This window comes from Orycteropus afer, unplaced genomic scaffold (assembly GCF_000298275.1).
Source record: "Orycteropus afer afer isolate SDZICR_OR568_19922 unplaced genomic scaffold, OryAfe1.0 scaffold00370, whole genome shotgun sequence".
Lineage (NCBI taxonomy): Eukaryota > Metazoa > Chordata > Mammalia > Tubulidentata > Orycteropodidae > Orycteropus > Orycteropus afer.
In genome coordinates, this window is record NW_006921957.1 from 336,084 (window position 1) to 352,217 (window position 16,134).

The 16,134-nt window shown below is 40.2% G+C and overlaps 1 protein-coding gene across 1 annotated transcript in view; it reads left to right on the forward strand.

Moving 5' to 3' along the window:
- CFAP57 (cilia and flagella associated protein 57) overlaps positions 1–16,134 on the forward strand; it is a 143,286-nt gene that overhangs the window by 19,443 nt on the left and 107,709 nt on the right. The window contains exons 4-5 of the mRNA XM_007953104.2: positions 2,242–2,449; positions 6,960–7,112. Of these exons, the coding sequence (XP_007951295.1) occupies positions 2,242–2,449; positions 6,960–7,112 (361 nt within the window). The remainder of the gene's footprint in view (positions 1–2,241; positions 2,450–6,959; positions 7,113–16,134) is intronic.

Sequence of the window (16,134 nt, forward strand, 5' to 3'; positions counted from 1 at the left end):
TGGCTGCTTAATTTACTGAGTCAGCTAAATAAATGTCTGTTGAGCCTTAGAAGTATACCTGGCATCTTACTAGGTGCTGAGGATACAGGTCCTCAAGGACCTTATAACTCAGTAGGAAGAACAGACCAACAAAGAAGTACAAGGAAAGATTATAGGTAAATCTGAGAGGGTCATATGGAGTAAAATGGGGGTCAATTTTACCTCTGCTACAACCAGTAATGATCATATCTCCCACATATTGGGATGTACCATTTATATGTCAGATCCTGCTGTATGGATTTTATATGTATTTTATTTGACTCTTCTAAGAACCTATTGTAGTATGCATTATTATCATGCCCATTTTATAGACAAGGAAAGTGATGTTCAGAGAGAGAAAATAGCTTACCCAGGAACATAGCACTGTTAAGTGGCAGGGTCAGAATTCAAACTCAGATGTGTCTGACTCCAGAGCCCAACCCCTAAACTGCAGTGGCATACCATCTGCTCATCTTCCTCAATAAGTTCCGATCCACCTGGTTTTAACCACCCATCTTACCACAGGTATCTCCTTTTTTTTGGTCATGATTATGTATGTAAGAGCTCCTCTTCCCTTCTACAGTTTGCTCTGTTCAGAATCCTTCAGTGGGACCAAGACTCCAAGACTAACATCCAAACTCTTTAACTTGGCCCACATGTTCATGCTGTTCTTCTCTGTTACATCTCAAGCATTCACTCTTACCTCTATCCATCTCACTCTGTTTTGGTTCCCTGACCACCCTGTGCCCTGGCTTGGTTCTGGGTTTGGTCATGTGCCATTACCTCTGTTCACTCACCCCAACACAGGTGCATAGCTGACAAACTCCTGTTGGTCTTTCATGTCTCACCTGGCAGCTCTCAGACTCACTCATCTGAGATAGGTACCCCTTCCTGTAACTAAAAAAACCCACAGCCATCAAGTCATTCCAACTCATAGCAACCCTATTGGGTTTCCAAGGCTGTAAATCTTTACAGAAGTAGATTGCCTTATCTTCCTCCCACTGAGCAGCTAGTAGGTTTGAACCATTGGCCTTTTGGTTAGCAACCAAATACCTTACCAACTGCGCTACCAGTTCCTCTCCCCTGTAACTGTCTTCAGAAAAGTCTTGTCACTTACTGACTGGCTGCTCCCATTTTAATCAGCTGCCCCGTAACAATCCTTTTCACTTGATCCTGTTTTTGTCCTTTCCCTAGATTTAAGTTTCTGAGATCAGAAACTGTTTCAGTCTTATTTACTACTCTTCCAGATTGCTGTGAACACAGTATAACTCAGACAAATATTTGTTGAATGAATGAGTAAAAATGGAAAAACTTGGATTCAAATCTCAACTTTGCCACTTATAGTTGTATGACCTTGGAAATTCAACCCCGCTAAGCCACTTTTTCAGGAGCTCTGGTAGCATAGTTCCTAAGGCACTTGACTGCTAACCAGAAAGCTGGCAGTTCAAACCCACCAGCCACTCCTCGGAAGGAAGATGGGACAATCTACTTCCATAGTGATACTGCCTCAGAAACCCAAGGAGGGGTCGCTATGAGTCAGGTCTGACTCGACGGCACATAACAACAACAATAAGCCACTTTTCCAGAGGGAAGACTGGGCAATCTACTTCCATAAAGATTTACCTCCTTGGAAACCCAAAGGGGGTTGCTGTGAGAGTCAACTCAATGGCAATGAATTTGGAGGTTTTTTTTTTTTTGAGGGGGGGGCGGTTGGAGGCCACTTTTTAGGAGTTCTGGTAGGGGAGTGGTTAAAGCATTCAGCTGCTGACCAAAAGGTTGGCAGTTCAAACTCACCAGCCACTCCATGGGAGAAAGATGAGGTAGCTTGCTCCTGTAAAGATTACAGCCTTGGAAACCCTGTGGGGCAGTTCTACTCTGTCCTAAAGGGTCAAAATGAGTCAGAATAATCCACTCGATGGCAGTGGGTTTATAAGCCACTTTTACTCAATGACAAACTGGAAACAGTAACACTAATAGTGAACACACAGGGCTCTGAGTCTGTCAAATAAATGTGTAACTTCTTGGTCTTCTCTTTGAAGTTTGCATAGCATTTCCAGGCTATAGGGTAGTGTGTTCATTATGGGAAAAGGGATCACATTGATGGTTTCTCTCCCCTACCCCTACCCCCACCCCATGCATAGCCTTTCTTTCTCATTCCTGACAGAATTCATTTCCTTGGCATTGTCTCTGAAAATTTTATATGCTGTTGTTTTCCTTTTCCAGCCTGATAGAATTTCCACCACCCAGTTCCCCAGTCCCTTCCTTTGAACAGTTGACACCGGCCAACAGCCACACCCAGCTGACGCTGCCCCAGGTGTTTGCCATTGCAGCCTATTCAAAGGGATTTGCCTGTTCTGCTGGTCAAGGGAGAGTTCTGCTGTTTGAGAAAGTAGAAGACAAGGATTTTTACCGTGAAAGCAGGGAAATCCGGGTAAGGAGACAGGGAAGAAGCAGGGCTGGGTGCCTACTGCCATTTGTTCCCTAGTCAGAGTGCTCTGGCAAGGGTGTGATGGGAAGCAGAGGGGCTGTAGCACTAAGCACAGTGGTGACTTGAGCTATCCTTTAGGATGCTGGAGAGAATCGGGGTTTGGAATTAGGAAGATCTGGATTTGAAACCTGGGAGAGAACTTGGACAAATTATATTTTCTCTTTTAAGCTTTTTTTTTTTTAAAAAAAAAAACAACTCAATGTCAAGTTGGATCTGACTCAGCAACCCCTCTTTGGGTTTCCGAGGTGATATGTCTACTGCAAGTAGATCGCCCAATCTTCCTTCCAAGGAGCAGCTGGTGGGTTTGAACCACCAGCCTTCTGGTTAGCAGTCAAATGCCTTAGGCACTACACCACCAGAGCTCCCATTTTACACACACACACACACACATCTTGCTGTGGAGTCGATCCCAGTTCATGGCAACCCCATATATTGCAGAGTAGAACTACACTCTATAGGGTTTTTGTGGTTGTGGTTTTTCAGAAACAGATTGCCAGGCCTTTCTTTCGAGGTCCCTTTGGGTGGATTGTTGTTGTTAGGTGCCATCAAGTTGGTTCCAACTCATGGCAACCCTGTGTACAACAGAACAAAACACTGCCTGACCCTGCACCATCCTCACACTTGTTGCTGTGTTTGAGCCCATTGTTGCAGCCGCTGTGTCAGTCCACCTTGTCAAGGGTCTTCTCTTTTTCACTGACCCTCTGCTTTACCAAGTACGATGTCCTTCTCCAGGTGCTAGTCCCTCTTGGTAACATGTCCAAAGTATGTGCAACAAAGTCTCACCATCCTTGCCTCTAAGGAACATTCTAGTTATACTTCTTCCAAGACAGCTTTGTTCGTTCTTCTGACAGTCCATGGTACATTCAGTATTCTTTGCCAGCACAGTAAGTCAAACGCATCAGTTCTTCTTTGGTATTCGTTATTCATTGCCCAGCTTTCACGTGTGTATGAGGCGATTAAAAATACCATGGCTTGGGTCAGGCACTCCTTAGTCCTCAAAGTGACATCTTTGCTTTTTAACACTTTAAAGAGGTCTTTTGCAGCAGATTTGCCCACTGTCATTTGATTTCTTGACTGCTGCTTTCATGAGCGTTGATTATGGATCCATGTAAAATGAAATCCTTGACAATTTCAATATTTTCTGGCTTTATCATGATGTTGCTTATTGGTCCAGTTGTAAAGATTTGTGTTTTCTTTACGTTGAGGTATAATCTATACTTAAGATTTGATCTTCGTAAGTGTTTCAACTCCTCTTCACTGTCAGAAAACAAGGCTGTGTCATTTGCATATTACAGCTTGTTAATTAGTTTTCCTTCAATCCTGATGCTATACATGCACACATATTGTATTACTATGATTTATATTGATATTGAATGCAAGGATAGTAAGCATTCAATAAATGTTTTGGAATAAATGATAGAAACCTGTACAGAGGGATCATATGTGGTTAGATAAGACTCAGGAAGACCTCATAGTATTTGATAGTGATCTTTGAGAAGGGTCTTAGAAGATGGATACTATTTGACGAGAAGAAAAAGTTAGGAATTCTAGTGGTAGGAACAACATAGCGAAAGGCGCCACTGAAGGGGCAAGTGATATGTTTGGGAAATGTTCTGTTCCCTACTGGAGAGGGACTGAAGTTACTTGAAGGCAAAAGATGGGAGCTAAAGCTGGTGAAGGAGGCCCTAGGTGGTGCAAATGGTTAACACATCAGCTGCTGACCAAAAGGTGAGAGGTTCAAGTCTACTCAGAGGTGCCCTGGAAAAAAGGCCTATTAGTCTCCTTCTAAAACATCAGCTATTGAAAACCCTGTGGAGCACAGTTCTGCTCTGACACGCATGGGGTCCCCGTGCATCAGAGTCAACTCACTGGCAGCTGTTGTTTTTGGTTTTTTTTTTAAAGCTGGTGAAAGATCTCTAATATCAGCCAGGAGGGGTATGTGTGTATCTCAGCAGGAAACCTGAAAAGTTTTTAAGTAGATCAGTCTTATGCTTAAGATATTAAGCATAAGATTAAGATTTGGAATCTGATTTGAACATACTGTATAAAACCAAACCAAACCCACTGCCATCAAGTTGAGTCTAACTCATAGCAAACCTATAGAACAGAGTAGAACTGCCCCATAGGATTTCCAAGGCTATAAATCTTTATGGAAGCAGACTGCCTTATTTTTGTCCTGCACGACAGCTGGTGGGTTCAAACTGCTGACCTTTGGTTCGCAGCCAAGTGCTTTAATCACTATGCCACCAGGGCTCCCTATTTACATATAATGTATACCATTGTATCTGGGACATTACTGCTGCTTTATTTTTAATATTTTAAGTATTTATCACTGTAATTATTTTTTATACTGAAAGATAAATATATAAAGACAAAAATATAAATATAAGGAGAGATAAATATAGAGAAAAAGTAAAAGAAGACTGAGGATGGAATTTTACAGTCCCTACTTTAGAGACTGAGATGGGTGGAAAACCCAGAAAAGGACACTGAGAGGTAGTGGTCATCCATTCATTCATTCAACAAATGTCAACAGGCTCTATGCTGGGTAGCTGACAAAACACTTATCCCCAAGTAGCTCCCTGTCTCTGCAAGTTAACATCCATTCATTTGCTGAGTACCTACTATGTGCTAGGAACTATTCTAAGCACTGGGATATGATGTGGACAAAACAAAGTCCTCAGGCTGAGAGCTGCCATTCTTCTTTACACAGTGTCGTAAATGTAACCACAGAGGGAGCTCCCAGGCACTGTGGGCACACTTAGAGAGTATCAGCTCCTACCCCACCAGATTAGGGGAGTATATTCATTTCCTAGTGCTGTTGTAAGGAGCTCCGGTAGCATAGTGGCTAAGACACTTGCCTGCTAACCAGACGGCTGGCGGTTCAAACCCACCAGCCACTCCTTGGAAGGAAGGCTGGGCAATCCTACTTCTGTAGTGATACTGCCTCAGAAACCCAAGGAGAGGTCACTATGAGTCGGGGCCGACTCAATGGCACATAACAACAACAACAACAGTGCTGTTGTAATAGGAATACCACAAGTGACTTTAAAGAACAAAATGTATTTGCTCATAGTTCAGGAGACTAGAAGTCTGAATTCAGGACATCAGCTGTAGGGGAGGCTCTGGGGAAAGACCCTCATCTCTGAGCTTCTGTAGCCCCAGTCTTCCTCAAATTCCTTAGCAGTTTTCACATGGCATGTGTCTCCACACCTCGCCACCTATTTGTGTGGGCTTCTGACTGTAATCCTTATTATTCTTTATTGCTCAGAAATAATTAGTTTTAAGACACAACCTACAATTTTTGTATGGCCTCATTAACATAAGAAAGAAAACCCTATTCCCAAATGGGATCACATCTACAGGTGTAGGCATTAGAATTCTAACGTGTATTTGGGGGAACACAACTCAATCCACAACAAAGAAACTTCTCAGAGCTGCACTGTTCTAGCTGAGGAGGGTGTGTTGGCTAAAAGAAGATTTAGGGGCTATAGAAGGAGAAAGCCCCCCAGGCAGTGGTAGGGAAGCTTGAGAGCTCAGTGTTCTTGACCCAAGCAAGGCAGGTACTGCTGTCTCTGCTATAGACTCTAAAGTCAAGAAGATGAGGTTTGAGCAGCAGTGTCTGGCTTTGGTGATAAGGAATTGCTGCTCTTCCCGGGACAGTTTCAGTAAATAATACAGTGAAAGCTAAATTATAAGAACTGAGGATATGGTGAGGAAATAGAGATAGTGTGTGCAGGCCAGCCTTTCAGTAAGTTTGATTGTTAATGGAAGAAAATAAACTGCCGGGAGAAAGAAATCTAGCTGAAATGTTTACTCAGGAACTGTAGGCCCTTTCCGAGTCTACTGGCAAGAGCTGTGTGATCCCTTCTCTTTCCTCTGCCCTGCCACCCACCCCTTGTGGTAGAAGTGTGACCACCTTCCCCTCTTCTGCCCTGAAGTACATACTGTTGTACTTGGTGCCAAGTGAGCACATGCCTCTGAGAGGTGGATGAGAGTGGAATTTAGGCTGATGATTGTTTTAAGGGGATCTCCAGTTGAGATATATAGATTACACATGCCTCTGATTCAGAGAGGTCGTGGCCTTATGTTTCATTCCAGTGGAAATCATACAAAAAAAATTAGTTTTCCAAAGAGGATGTGGCACTGAAAAGCTTTTCATTCATTCATGCTAGAAGAGCTAGACCAGCTTCATGCAGTGTACCCTGGCAGGGCTCCAATTGTGTAAGTATTTATTATTCAACCACTAATCACTTAAAGGTGAATACATGACAGTGTTTAACACCCAAAGAACCAGAGGGGACTCAAAGCCTTTTTCATATCAAAGGAAATCCTAGGAAGCATCCTGGTCAAGCAATCTTTAAACTGAGAGTGTCCGAGAGAACTCTGAAAGCCCAAGGGTACACTGGCAGTGCAGGGGACATTACTGATTGCTGCTTCGCGTATTGGGCAGGTTCCTGTGGACCCGCAGAGCAATGACCCGAGTCAGTCTGACAAACAGGAAATTCTCTGCTTGTGCTTCAGCCCCTCAGAGGAAACTCTAATTGCCAGCACCAGTAAGAACCAATTGTACATCATCGCCATGTCACTGACAGAGATCAGCAAGGTACGTCTTCCCCAACAATGCTTCCTTCCAGACCAGTCTTACAGAGGGACCACGTGTGCACACTTTAATCCAAAGAAACTGAGTACCCCCAGGGGGAGGGTTTGCAGGGTAGGGAGGGAAGGAGACTGGGTGAGGGTTGGACATGGTGAATGGGGAATGAAACTAAATGTACGTGTTACGTTGAATGTAAAACAAGCTCTTAAAATAAAAGAAAGAAACTGAGCCCCCATAAGAGAGTAAAAGAAGTTCCAACTTTAAGATGTCCATATGGAAGCACTCTTGGTGAGATTATGATTGCTACGAGCTCTGGTAGCATAGTGGCTAAGACACTTGCCTGCTAACCAGACGGCTGGCGGTTCAAACCCACCAGCCACTCCTCGGAAGGAAGGTTGGGCAATCCTACTTCCGTAGTGATACTGCCTCGGAAACCCAAGGAGGGGTCACTATGAGTCGGGGCCGACTCGACGGCACATAACAACAACAACAACAGTCTCTTTGGAAGACACAATGTCATTATTGATCAAATTTAAGTTGCACATAACCTTTTCCCCAGCAAATACATATCAAAGAATTTAATCTACTGTGTAGTTGGTCATGTGTTGTAAGATATATACATAAGAATATTGCTGTTTTTTTTGTTTTCAAATAACAAAAAAAGCTGATGTAAATATATTACAAACGTTTAAAAAAACACTATTAAAAACAAAAAGGATCATTTTGTATTGGCAGAGATTCATTTCATCAAAAAATATATTACAGTTTTAAATTTGTGTCCTGCTAATAGCATGGACTCAAAATATATAATGCAAAATTTTGTAGAACAACAAGATAACATAGGCCATTTGCAATCATAGTGGGCGGTTTTAACATATTTCTCTCAGTAATTGTGTTAAATAGGACTCACAGTCATTGTATTTAAAAAATAAGATGAATAAAAAATCAGAAAAGATAGAAAAATTAAACTTATGATTAACAGACTTGACCTACTGGACAGATATAGAACTCTACTCACAACAGCTGCAAAATACACATTGTTTTTAAACTCATGTGAAATACTAATAAAAAGGGCCCATACACAGGTCATTAAAGAAATACTCTGAAATCATATAGAGTATGTCAAAATCAGTAATGAAATGAAATAATTCTCTTTTTTTGAAACTAAAAAGGCACTGTTAAATAATGGTTGGGTCAAAGAAGAAATTATAATGAAAGTTAGAAAACATACTGAGTTAAACAGTTATGAAAACTTATCAAAACTGTGTGATGCAGGAATACATTAGTTACAGGAATATTTATAACCTTATGTGCATCTACTGGAAAATAAGAAAGGCTGTGAATATATGAGATAAGCATCTATCTCAAGAAATTTTTAAAAAAGAAATACATAATAAGCCCAAAGAATGTTGAAGATCAGTGGGAAATGGATCCTTTTCAGTAAATAGTGTTGATACAATTGTGTGTCTATAAGAGGAAAATGACATTGGACTCCTTCCTCAACTGTACATGTATGAAAAGAAAAAGAAACTAATGCAAATATCATACTTAATAGCAAAACATTGAAAGTTTTCCCTAAAAGATTGGGTGCTTACTATCATGCATTTCTATTTGGTATTGTACTGGAGGCTGTAACCAGCATATACCAAAAAACCAAATACATTGCTGTCAAGTCATTTCTGACTCATAGTGACCCCTCCTTGGGTTTCTGAGGCAGTATCTCTACAGAAGTAGGTTGCCCAATCTTCCTTCCAAGGAGTGGCTGGTAGGTTTGAACTATTAGCCTTCTGGTTAGCAGTCAAATGCGTTGGGCACTATTTCACCAGAGCTCCCAACCAGCATATAGTAAGTCAAAAAAAAAAAAAAAAAAAAGCAATAAGGTGGAGACAAGATGGCATCCTGCTAACACACCATGCCCAATCCCTCTACAACAGAGACATGGAAAAAATAAATGAAACATACAGATAATGATCCTGGAACTCAGAGCATCAGATGAGAGGATAAACAGTTAGACTGAGTGCTTATTAGAAAAGGAGCCAGAATGAGGATAGTGACTGGTTAGAGAGAAGAAGGTAGGAGGAGTTGAAGCATGGCCATTTAAGGCACAGAGGCATCATATATGGAGAAGGAGAAAACAACTTCATGGAATCCGCAAGGTGATAAAGACAGTATGGACAGATCTGGAGGGATTCAAGGTAAGCAAAATACATGCTGAAGCTGGGAGAGGAGAGTGCAGAGAAAGGGGTCAGACTTCCAGTGGTACAGGCAGTTGTAGAACAAAGGATGCCAAAGAGAGGGAACGAAACAACTCACCACTAGTAAAGACTAGTTATTTGGGCCGAAGACCCACACAAGGGGAAAGACCAGTGTTAGCTCAGAGTGGCTTTTCACTTGATTCTGAGCAGGAGCTGGATAAAAGGCTGAATGCATCCAGAAGCATGTCATACCCACACCAGTGAATCATGACTTGAGAGCTTCATTCTCCACTCCAACCAATACAGCTTTCTAGTGACTAGGGATGAAACCTCTCCCTGCCCCAACCAAGCTGGTGGCTAGGGAAGTCCTGCCCCGACCTGCCCAGAACCCCCAGCTGCCTCCTCAGTGGCCCAGTCACCCTGAGCAACAGTCTGAGCAGACAGAACCAGGGGCTATGGCTTCCTCTTGTACATGTGTCACTTGCTAGTCTATCTTACACTGAACACAAGAAGCACACACCTGCAGCCTGAGGTGACCACTCATACCATGCTCCATCCACCTCTGTCGGCATATAGCCTAGTGGATCGGTGGCTTGTGACACAACTGCCTGCTCCCAGGGATGCTGGCTGACCATAATTACAAAAGTCCCTCCTCCTTTGCTTCCTTATTTTACCCTTATTTTTTTATGACTTTTTTCCTTCTTCCCAATTTTTCTTCCATTTTATTTGTTCATATTTGTTCATTTCTCCCTTTTGCTCTTTTATTTTCACTAATTTTTCTTCTCATCCACCATCCCTTTTTTTCTTCTTCCTCTTTTTTTTTCCCCCTCTTCTTCTTCTCCTAGGGATTTTTTTTTTTTCCTGTCCCCATCCAATGGGAGGAAGGCATTAAGTCTCCACTGGTCAGTGATATCTACTGCACTGACCACCTCACCCAAAAGATGAGCACCACCACTTATTCCTGAACCATTGGATCAATGACAGATGGTGGACAACGCCTGCTTATCCTACCTCCATATCCTTTTCATAGCAAACAGATCCACACCCATAATCCCACCAGTTATTGCACCAACACAGAGACAGCTGGGGAGCACCCCATTGCTGCCAAGGTAACAACTGAAGTAGCATGCCTACCCCACATGAGCAGACACATTGAAACAAAGCAAAAAAGAAAAAGAAAAAAAAGTGAAACAAATCAACACGTAACCAACAAATAAAAACAACAAATTCAAAATGTCTCAGGTATAACAGGCAACTTCAGTTCAAACAAAGAAGCAGGACAAGATATGGGAAGCAAGAGACTAAAATAAAGAATAGAAAACCTTTCTGAGGAAAAACAGGTAATAGAACTGCCTGATAAGAAATTCAAAAGACATATATATAGAGAGAGAACTGTCCAAGAGCTCAAGGCTATCAGAAGCAAAGCAAGGAAAAGACAATAGCCTTGAAGAATTCAGGAAAGCAATACAACAGCAAAATGACAAAATAAACAGAGAAATAGAAAATATACAAAAGCAGCAATTAGAAGTCCAGAAGATTAACAGTAAAATTATGGAAATAAATAACATATTGGAAGGACAAAAGAGTAGAATCAAACTGGCTGAAGAACACATTAGCTAACTAGAAGATAAATCCCTTAACACTAGCTTTTATGAAAAAATATATGAAAAAAGAATGAACAAAATCTGAATTATATTGAATAACATCAAGAGAAATAATCTATGTGTGATTGGAATTCCAGTATAAGAGAAGGGGGAAAAAAAATTGGAAACACCTGGCAGAAAGCTTCTCCAATATTATGAAAGACAAAAACATATTCATCCAAGAAGCTTGATGAACCCCATACAAGATAGACCCTAAGAGAAACTCACCAAGAGATACCATTATCAGGTCACAGGAGACATCAAGCTTGATTGGAATAACATACTACACAAAAACATGGTTCCACATCCTAGTTTGGTGAGTAGCAAATGGGATCTTAAAAGCTTGGAAGCAGCCATGTAGATGCAACAGTAGGTCTCTCCTCCAAAGCAAAGAATGAAGAGAGTCAAGGATGCATGAAAACAATTAGTTTAAAGGACTGGTACACCAAGCGATCCTCAGCCTATATGACTATGAGACCAGAAGAACTAGATGGTGCCCAGCTACCACTGTCAACCACTCGAAGGGGGATCTTTGTTGGAGGTCCTGGACAGAGTGGGAAAACAATATGGAGCAAAACTCAAAATCATAAAAAAAAGAAAAAGCGCAAGGTGGGGGGGGGGCAGGTTTGCTGGTCTGATAGAGCCTGGTGAGACTATGGCCCCTAGCTTCCCTTCAGGTCTGGAATTGAACTCACTCCTGTGGCTTCCAGACAAACAAAAGACAGGCATATTAGTTAGATACACTCCTTAGAGAGATCAATCATGGGAGAATAGAGGGGCAGCGTATGCATGGGGAGACAGGTCACGGGGCAGGAGTGAATGGGAGGAAAGGACACAGGGAAGAGGTAACTATGGGGGGAAAGTGGGAAGAGAGCTATTGCATTGTGGGAAATTACAGTCAATGTCATGAGACAGTGTATGTGTACTGCTGTATGGAAAATGAATTTGCTCTGTAAATTTTCACCCAAATCACAGTAAAAATTTGAAAAAAGAAAAAAATGATACTGTTATCAAACTTTCCAAAATTAAAGACAGAAATCTTGAGAGCAGGTTGGGAAAAATGGCGTGTTACCTACAAAGGGCAACCAATATGACTAAGCTCTGATTTCTCTGCAGAAACCTGTAGGCAAGAAAGCAATTGGATAATATATACAAAACCTAGAAAGGAAAAAGTTGCCAACCAAGAATTATATATCCAGCAAAACTGTCCTTCACATATGATGGTAAAATTAGGATATAGACAAACAGAAATTAAGAGAATTTGTGAAAACCAGACCTACCTTGCAAGAAATGCTAAAGGGAGTCTTTCAGACAGAAAACCAACAACAGATGACAACAACATAAGATTAAGACATATGGCAACAGCACCCAGAAACCAACACAGTTCTCAAAATTAAAATATGCTTACAAAATAGAAAACCAGAGGCACCAATCTGTGAATGACAAGAACTACATACCAAAAGAGAGAATAAATGGTATAATTATAGAACTTCCACATGGAGAGGAAGTCAGGATGTTACCAGTGTAGAACAGACTATTCCAAACTTCTTCTTGTTGTTGTTATGTGCTGTCGAGTCAGACCCAACTCATAGCGACCCCTTCTTGGGTTTCTGAGGCAGTATCACTACAGAAGTAGATTGCCCCATCTTCCTTCTGAGGAGTGGCTGGTGGGTTTGAACCGCTAGCCTTCTGGTTAGCAGTCAAATGCCTTAGGCACTATGCTACCAGAGCTCCTATTCCAAACTTAGGAAGATAAAAATTTTCTGCAGGGTAACCACAAAGAAAATTAAGTCTTCTAACCAAAAGAAGAAAATCACAGGATGTAGTAAACACAAAATCACAACAATGAAGAAAAAGGGAAAAAAAATTGATAACAAAATGAACTCAGCACAGAAAATTATTCTGAACAAAGAAATCATCAACACCACAATAATAAACACAAAAGAATGACAGCAGTAAATTCACACCTATCAGAAATTTACACTGAATGTGAATGTGTTAAATGCACCAGTTAAAAGAAAGAAAGTGGCAAAATGGGTAAGAAAATAAGACCCATCAATATGCTGCCTACAAGAGATTCACCTAACACACAAAGATAAAAATAAATTACAAATCAGTGGATGGAGAAAAATGTATCAAGCTAATGGCAACCAAAAAGGAGCAGGAATGGCAATATTAATTTGTGACCAAATAGACTTCAAGGTGAAAACCAGCATAAGGGACAAGGAAGGACATTATATAATAATTAAAGTGTCAATCAACCACAAGCACATAACCATAATAAATATCTATTGTGTTAGATTAGGTTCTCTAGAGAAACAAAACAAGTAAAGCTTATAGAGAGAGAGAAAAAGAAATTTATCTTAGGAAAATGGCTCACACACTTACAGAAGCTGGCAAGTCCAAAGTTCTTGGATCAAACGTCAAGCTGGAGGCTTTTCTTGACTCTCACAGCTGCAGGGGCTGAGGAGCTCAAGGTTGGCAGGCGGTATACTGGCTCTTGACTCTACCAAATGACAAATCCAAGATCTCCAGGCCGAATGGTGGATTGTTCACTCACAGACAGTTGTAGGCAGCACAACAGAATCCCAATCCACAGAAGAGTGTCTCTTTCCCCAGGATGTCCATAAATATACTGGAAGAAACCCACAGCCCTAGGGAAACTCCCTTTCAATGGATTGGCTGCTCAAAACATATTCATCTGATCCCATCATGGGAATAACCACATCACAACTGCTTAAACCACACAGAATTATGGTCCAGCCAAGTTGACACAGCTCCAACTATAACACCTAGGTACCCAATGAAAGAGCTCCAAAAACATGAAGTAAACATTAACTGAATTGAAAAGAAAAAATAGACAATTCTGCAATAATAGTAGGAGATTATAACATACCGCTTTTGATGAAAGACGGAATGACTAGAAGAAACTCAACAAAGATACAGAAGATCTCAACAGCACAATCAACCAACTTGACCTCAAAGACATATACAGAACATTCTACCCAACAAAAACACAATACACATTCTTTTCCAGTGCACCTGGATCATAATCCAGAATAGACAATATGTTAGGCCACAAAACAAGCCTCAATAGATTTAAAAACACTGAAATACTACAAAGCATCTTCTCAGATCGCAACACTATAAAATTGGAAGTCAGTAATAGGAACTAGGAGGGAAAAAAAATCACATACATAGAAACCAATAGTACCCTGTTCGAAGATACTGGGTAACAGAAGAAATAAAATGTGAAATAAAAATTACTAGAAACAAGTGAAAATGAAAACACGACATACCAAAACCTTTGGGACACAGTGAAAGCAGTACTCAGAGTTCAGTTTATAGCAAGGAATGCACACATCAAAAATGAAAGAACCAAAAACAACACCTTAACCCAACAATCCCAACAATTAGAAAAAGAACTATTTAAAAAAAAACCTACAGTTTCCAGAAGAAAGGAAATGATAAAGATCAGAGCAGAAATAAATGAAGCACAAAACAGAAAAACAAAAGAAAAAATCAATAGGACTAGAAACTGTTTCTTCGGAAAGATTAACAAAATTGGCAAACCGTTGTCAAATTTAACTAAGGGAAAGAAAGAGAAGATGTAAGTAACACAGTAAGAAATGAAATGGATGATATTACAACAGAACCAACTGAAATAAAAAGGATAATAAAAGAACACAATGAACTATCTACAACAAATTTGAAAATCTAAAAGAAATGGACAAATTTCTAGAAACACACAACCTACCTAAACTAACACATGCTGAGGTAGAAAATTGGAACAAGCCCATAACAAAAGAAGAAATTGAACAGGTCGTTAAAAAAAAAAAAAAAAAACTCCCCATAAAAAAAAGAAGTCCTGGACCAGAGGACTTCACTGGAGAGTTCTACCAACATTCTGAAAAGAGCTGACACCAATCCTACTCAAACTATTCCAGAAAACGATGAAATATTCCAAGATTCATTCTGTGCCCCAAGCATAAGCCTGATACCAAAACCAGGTAAAGACACCACTAAAAAGGAAAATTACAAACCAATATAGATGCAAAAATCTTAGCCAATAGAATCCAACACTTTATAAAATAAAATAAACAATAAACAATATACCCTGACTAAGTGAGAGTTATACCAGCTATGCGAGATTGGAGATTGGTTCCACACTAGAAAAACAGTCTACATAATCCATCACATAAAGTAAAACAAAAGAAAACAACCACATAATCACTTCAATTGATGCAGAAAAGGCATTTGATAAAAACCCAACACCCATTCTAGATAAAAACTCCCAGCAAAATAGGAATAGAAGGAAAATTCCTTAACATAATAAAAGGACAGATATGCCTAACCAGCAGCCAACATTATTCTCAATAAAGAATGACTAAAATTAGTCTCCTTACTAATGGCAACCAGACAAATATACTCTCCATCACTACTTCTATTCAACATTGTATTGGAAGTTGTAGCCAGGGCAATAAGGCAAGAAAGAGAAATACAGGCATCCAAACTGGCAAAGAAGAAGTAAAACTATCTGTTTAAAGACGATATGATCTTATACATAGAAAATCCAAGAAGCTCAGCAAGAAAACTACTGGAACTACTGGAATTGAAAGATTCAGCAAACTGGCAGGATACACAATCAGCATACAAAAATCAGTTGAACTTCTCTACATCAACAAAGATATCTCTGAAAAGAAAATAGGGAAAATAATACCATTTACAATAGCTACCAAAAAAATAAAATACTTGGGAATAAATCTTACCAGGGACATAAAAGGCCTCTATGAGGAAAGCTACAAAACACTACTACTACAAGAAATTATAAAAGACCTACATACATGGAAGAACATAGCATGCTCATAAATAGGAAGGGTGAACATTGTGAAAATGTCAGCACTACCCAAAGCAATCTATAGATTCAATGCAATCCCAATCCAGATTCCATAAACATTTTTTAAAGACATGGAAAAACCAATCACTAACTTTACAGGGAAAGGAAAGAGACTTTGGATAAGCAAAGCACTACTGAAGAAGTATATTTGGCAACAACATATTCAACAAGAGACCAAAACATCAAAAAGAATTCCCGTTACTTGGTTCTACAATCGATGCCAATGGAAGCAGCAGTCAGGACATTAGACGACATGTAGCATTGGGAAAGTCAACTGCGAAGGAACTGTTTCA